Here is a 6,000-nt window from a genome sequence, read left to right as displayed (position 1 = left end):
CTAACTTCTTTGTTTATTTACTCAACATGAAAGCGAAGTCGGGTATGTTAGTTGGCTGTTGATATCACACAGAACACTTTGAAAATAAGTAGTATACAAAAGTCTGTTAATCAGGGTACTTTCCTGACTTACATCTGATGGTCTCTCAAGGGTTAAAAGTCAATATTGAAATGTAACATACTGAGTGACCTTTGTTAACAACTTCCCATTACCTGACAGTATTTAGTTGCAGGCACTGTCGGCACTTGTAGAGGCCAGTGTGAACTTGAATTTCAACGTTCAGTGCTGTAAACTCATAGATCTTGAAAGGCATATTCATTACAAAGCACTGCAGTAGCTTAACACACAATGCAGTATACCTAAAGCTAGAAGAATGATCCTTTTGCTCCCTTGATACCAAAAACTAATATATCTGTAATGTTTGGTATAGGAATTCTTTAATGTTTATGGTAGTTTAACATTAGACACATCCTGTACAGCAAAACTTTCAAGAGCAGGTCTTCTTCCTGTAAGGATGAGCAGCTGCTCTTTGCTAGAATACTGGCTCTGACTGATTTTTTTCTCTAAAATATTAGTCCCTGGAGATACATAGGTAGTGTCACAAGAACGGTTTGCGACTGGAAATCCCAACCCCTCAGCTTTTTGTCTCTTCATACTTGTGCTGTACAGTTGCATTACTTCTCGCAGAGCAGTGGGCCCTGGCCGTATCCACACTAGCCTTTACTCAGCATTCCCTAGCATGGCTCCTACTGGTGGAAGCACTCATGTATGTAAAACTCTAGGCAGCTTGCCTGTATTGAAACCACCACACGTAGCCATGCTGTGTGCAGGTGTAGATTGAATGCCTTGTCTATAATAGTGATGTCACCATTGCTCCTGCTGGGGTTAGCAACAGTGGGGAATATTTTTTGAGGGGAAGACTAGTGTGGACAAGGCCGTGGTGCTCGATTAAGACCTAAAATTGTAACTGATAAAACCCTTTCAGGCCTTAATGTATACATCAAAGGAGGAAAAAAAGGATAAGCCTTCTGGGTTTTTTTTCCCTTTATGACAAGTGTCTCTCTTTTGACACCAAAAGACAATTATTATCTAGACAGAACAACTCTGAAACTGGAATTTATTTTTCACATTCCCAAATGCTCTGCCTTTCAGGTCATGAGGAATTCCACATGTTTAAAGGGACACTGTCAGCTCTATCTAGGCAGGAGTTTTGGGTACTGTACTACATGTGGAATTTGCTGCAGAGTCAAATCGAAGTCAAATTGAAGCATTTATTTAAAAAAAAGTTTAACCCTTACTTTTAAACACTTTCAGAAGTGAATATAATGGATGCAGTTTTGTCTTCCTGCATGTGTAGGAGGCTGACATAATAGCTGTCAGATGTGCACTGATTGATCTCAATGGTATATTAACCATGAACCCTAATATCCACATGAACTGTGCTACTGCTAATCACTTTAGCAAAACCACAATTTGTGCTTCAAAAATAACAGACTCAAATGTAGCCAAGGAGAATAAAAATTCCTGATTACTTCAATTCACAGCAAAGTGCAAATTGCAATGCCAGATATTGCAAACTGCTGCTAAGTGATGCAGCTCAGACACATTACTTCAGTAGAATGATCCTCTGCATGTACTGAAATAATTAATCTTGAATGCTTTTTTGTAAATGCAGAGTTGCTCTCTAATACTTTGGAAAATCACTGTTCAGCAAAAAGGAGATAATAATGTACCATGTGAAAAGCAGTGTGCTCACTCATTTTTCCATTTGATTAAGACTGAAGAGATGGCTGGGGAAAGCTCCTAGAAGTGAGGGAAAAGATTATTTCTGCCATGTTGAGGGCATACATCCACCGCTTGTTACTCAATTTGCAGTCTAGGGTTGCAGTACAGGTGGGAGCAAATCCTTTTGGAGGGCTTCTGAACGTCAAAATTCATTTTTTCTCTTCCTGGGGCCACAGTAGCCCAAGCATAGACTTTATGGGGTTCTCTGAAAATCATTTCTTTTGGCAGCATCTGGGGAGGGGGAAGATGCATTGATTAAGAGCTAGGTCTGAAACGGGCTTATTCCTTTTCTTGCTTTCGAGGAGGCTGCTGAGACAAATGTGCTGAGACTTTGTTTTGTGCAAACTGGATGGAAGCCTTTAGGAAATAGATATCCAATTGAATGTGCTTTAATTTATTCCACCAGCTTCTGAGCTTCATTGATACAAGGGCAGACTGTACTACAGTTATAAACTACTGAGAACACAGGGATTTCTAGGGCTCTAGAAGGTGACTTTTTTCCCCAAGAAAACATCTGTCTCATTCCCACAATCTCCACTTTAAAGAGGTTGCCTTGCTCGGTGTCTTGCAGCAGCTTGTTGCTTCACTTTTTCTTTCAGTTCTTTGCCAAGAATTTCTGAAAAATGTGAAAAACACCTGTTAACACTAGAGAGCGAAAGCATGTCATGCCAGAGCAATTCCAACTTCAGCAGCTTCCCAGCAGAGCTTGCACTCTTCATTGTCACTGCAACATGGTTTCTCAACTCTCACACTCTGCCTACTTGCCTTATTGTAGATAGAATCTACAGCCTCCATTGAGCTAGGCACTGTAGACGTACATACACACTTTTCATTTTCCATACTAACTTGCCATAAACATTCCCTTCCTTCTGTGTTGGGCTAGGCCCAACTTCTGTCTTAACTCAAGACAATAGAAGTGGAGGGAGATGATTTAAATATTCAAGCTGTTAAATTGTACAGGTGGGAGACGTGCACTCCTGCTCTAAGTGCTGTCTTTGCCAGCAGTAGCAGAACTGCACTTTGTCCACGCTGTACACCATGATCAGAGGCACTAGCACAATATCTACTGTAAATAAGTTTTTCCTCCATCAATAAGAGCGCCTTCGATTTATTACAACATAATTTTTACAACTCTCTGTTGTTTTTCACTGTTTTTTTCTTGCAATTTCTCTTAGTTTGGCTAATGAAAGTCCTTGAGTCATTTTCTCAGCGCTGGACTGTCTCGATTCCTCCCTCCCTCTGCAGAGGAATCAACTATATTACTTTTTTAATACATGGAAGCATTTCCATTGGCTCTAGGTTTTGATAAAGGTTGTTCTTCAAATTTGCCCCAAAACTTAGATTTGTAAGTCAACGTCTTTAAGCATAAGCAAAGTAAGTGTTGAATGGAGGTGGTTAGTAGTAAATATTCCTACTGAGGTGCCCAAAGGCCCCAGTTGTGATTGGGGCCCTAGTGCTGTACAAACAACTCCCAGCCTGAAGAACTGAAGTCTAAAGACACAGAGAGGATGCCAATACAGCATACAAGCAGATATGGTGAAGAAGCGGCACAGGTTTGTCAATGATAGGTGTTTTTTTTTTAAAACTGGGTTAGAAGAAGAGAAGTGGAAGAGTCAGCTCATCACCTGCCTGGCCATGATCATAACAGTGGCTTTTGGAGGCATCATGGCATAGGTGAGTTTTGAAGAGGACATAAGGTTAGGGACTGTTCAGATTTTCAGCTTTGCCCCTGTGTAAGAGGCAATGTGGGGGAGAAAACATGAAGCTGTTTAAGCTGAGTCATAGATTGTAAAGGCTGGTTTCCATGTGCTGCTCTGAAGTGATCACGTCGAGGGACAGCGGAGCAGTACAGTGTACGTAGCCTATGCAGTCCTTGGCCTTGCTGCCGAGACTGCCAACAAGTGTCAGTCAGTACCGCCTGTGAGTTCTTGCTTCACAGAAATGGACAGACTGCACCCATTCATTTAACACAGGCTGCTGAACAGGTGTCAGTCACTCTGGATTGAACCAGTAAACTAGAGGCAAAAGCCTCTGTCTTCCATTCCTAATCCCCAGTGTCATCTTCCCATGTTCTTTGTTCACTGACAATATCTGCTTGCACTTCTGTCTAGAACTAGGTTACCAGTAGAACTTCACCAACATTGCAGAATAAATCTCAATGGAGCAAAGCAAACCTACCCCATATCCTGAGAAACAATCTCTCGGGCAAGAGGTGATGCTGCTTTTGATAACAGGGTGTGCAGGCTGATAGTGCAGCACTTGGAGTATCTCTCCTTATCTATCTCCCACTGTCCATGAGTATTCCCTCCCCAAAAAACTCACTTTTCCCTCTCCTCAAATGTAATGTTCAAAGTAACAGAAGGCACCAGGAGCTGTCCTTTCCTCACCATGCATGTATTTGCCTTCAGGATACTCCTGAAGCGGTGCTGTTGCTTTCTCAGGCATAGGGCTCCTGCGTGGCTTCACTCTTGACGGAGGGACAATCGCCCAGTGTGTCTCCCTTGGAGCATGCTCTAACGAACGTCCAGCTGCAGAAAAAGGACCGATGTCATGTTCCACTTTGTATGGGAACAGTCTCTTTCCTGAAGAGCCTAGCCCCATCTATTGAGAGTGAGGGGACATCTGTGGAGCAAAGAAAAAACCCCCGGCTGGCGGGGGCTCGGGCTGCAGAACCGTTCCACTGCTGTGTCAACATCTGGGCTGGGGCTGGGGCTGGAGCCTGAGCTCGGGGACCCTCCTACCTCGCAGGGTCCTAGAGCCCAGGCTCCAGCCCCGAAGTCTATACAGCACTGAAACAGCCCCACATCCTGAGCCCCAGTTGGCTAACACAGGCCACCTGCATGTTTTTCTTTGCTGTGTGGACAAGACCCTAAATGTTACCTGATGGAGAGACCTGAATGGAATGAAAAAGACTTAACCAGACTGAATCAAAACCCTTGTTTTGGTGTTTATTCAATATAGTGCAAAATATTTAACGAAACCCCCAAAGACAAATAACTATTTTTAATGGACTGCAGCTGCAATTCGAAAGGGCTAGTATAACAAATGCAAAATCTATTTTAATGTGATCACACTAAACTTCATGCTTTGTACCACGGACTCAGTGTGTCATTGATATATCTGAACGCTGGAGATAATGGGTGAAATCTTGTCCCCAATGAAGTCAGTGGCAAAACTCCCATTGACGTCAATAGGATCAGATTTCATGAGCTTTGAAAGCTGACTGTAGAAAAGAGGCGCTATGCCCATTGCCGCTGGCTTGCAGAACCTCCAGGCCCACGCTTTCAAAGCCGCGTGCCTGCAGTTAGGCACTTCAACAGGCGGGCTCGTGGAGGGGCTGAGTGCTCAGCACTCCCATTGACTTGTAGACTGTAGTTGTTAGAACTTGTGAAAAATCAGAAACTGATTCAGTGGCCTCTCCTTAGACAACCTCATCTGAAAATGGCTTACGTCCCTTCTGTAGTATCTCTCAGACAAGGTGCTCAATGCGAGTTACACGACATGACAACTCATAATAGCCCTCGGACGTGCTGTAGGGAAATGTTGTTCATCTCATTTTAAATCTGGGTAAATGGAGGCACAGAGACGTTATGTGACTTGCTGAAAAATCTCACTTGCAAGTCAGTGCTAAAACTGGGCCCAGAAGTCATGTTTCCCCATTGATGCTATAAACACTAGCCTTCCAACCCCCCCTTCACACTGTGACCTAGCGCTTCTCTGAAAAGGACACTGCACTCTCGACCTTGTATGTATGATCACTGCCTATTCCTAGCTATCATCTCACAGATTGCCATTACCATAAAATACCTCAGGTGAATAGGACTTTCTCCCCTTCAACCAGCTGCTGAGCCCCCTCCCAGGATTTTGACAGAAGCCTCTCTGAAGCAAGCAGCAGCATGTTCTCTGTTTAGAACTAGGAATGGTAACTGTTCCTGGCAATTAATGGGCAGGCAAGAGACAGGGCAGCTCGTAAGTGGAATGCCACCTGCTAGCACGGCTGCTGCCAGTCATGCCAACTTGCAGTAACACAGTTTAACAGCTGGAATTCAGAAGCGGGTCTTACATGGAGAAGCAAGCAACATATCCACTTTGTTGTCATACGTGTGCATGATAAATGGTTTCAAGTTTCCTCGAGTTTCCTTCACAAAGTAATCAATGACATCACGAAGGCTCAGGAGCACAACCTAGGTACCAAAAAGGTATGTGAAAAGTTAC

General features: G+C 43.5%; 1 protein-coding gene across 1 annotated transcript in view; it reads right to left on the bottom strand.

Moving 5' to 3' along the window:
* Positions 1 to 2,135: 2,135 nt before the first annotated feature.
* Positions 2,136 to 6,000, bottom strand: part of STAP1 (signal transducing adaptor family member 1) — a 30,530-nt gene continuing 26,665 nt past the window's right edge. Inside the window, exons 8-10 of the mRNA XM_067557355.1 lie at positions 5,849 to 5,969; positions 4,173 to 4,313; positions 2,136 to 2,401 (exon numbers count right to left, since the gene is read on the bottom strand). Coding sequence (XP_067413456.1) covers positions 2,325 to 2,401; positions 4,173 to 4,313; positions 5,849 to 5,969 — 339 coding nt within the window. The 3' untranslated portion in view covers positions 2,136 to 2,324. The remainder of the gene's footprint in view (positions 2,402 to 4,172; positions 4,314 to 5,848; positions 5,970 to 6,000) is intronic.

This window comes from Emydura macquarii, unplaced genomic scaffold (genome assembly GCF_026122565.2).
Source record: "Emydura macquarii macquarii isolate MOO-44397 ecotype Brisbane River unplaced genomic scaffold, CSIRO-AGI_Emac_v2 contig_1790, whole genome shotgun sequence".
NCBI classification, from domain to species: domain Eukaryota; kingdom Metazoa; phylum Chordata; order Testudines; family Chelidae; genus Emydura; species Emydura macquarii.
The sequence above is the reverse complement of the archived record's forward strand: the minus strand, read 5'-3'. Positions and strand labels throughout refer to the sequence as shown.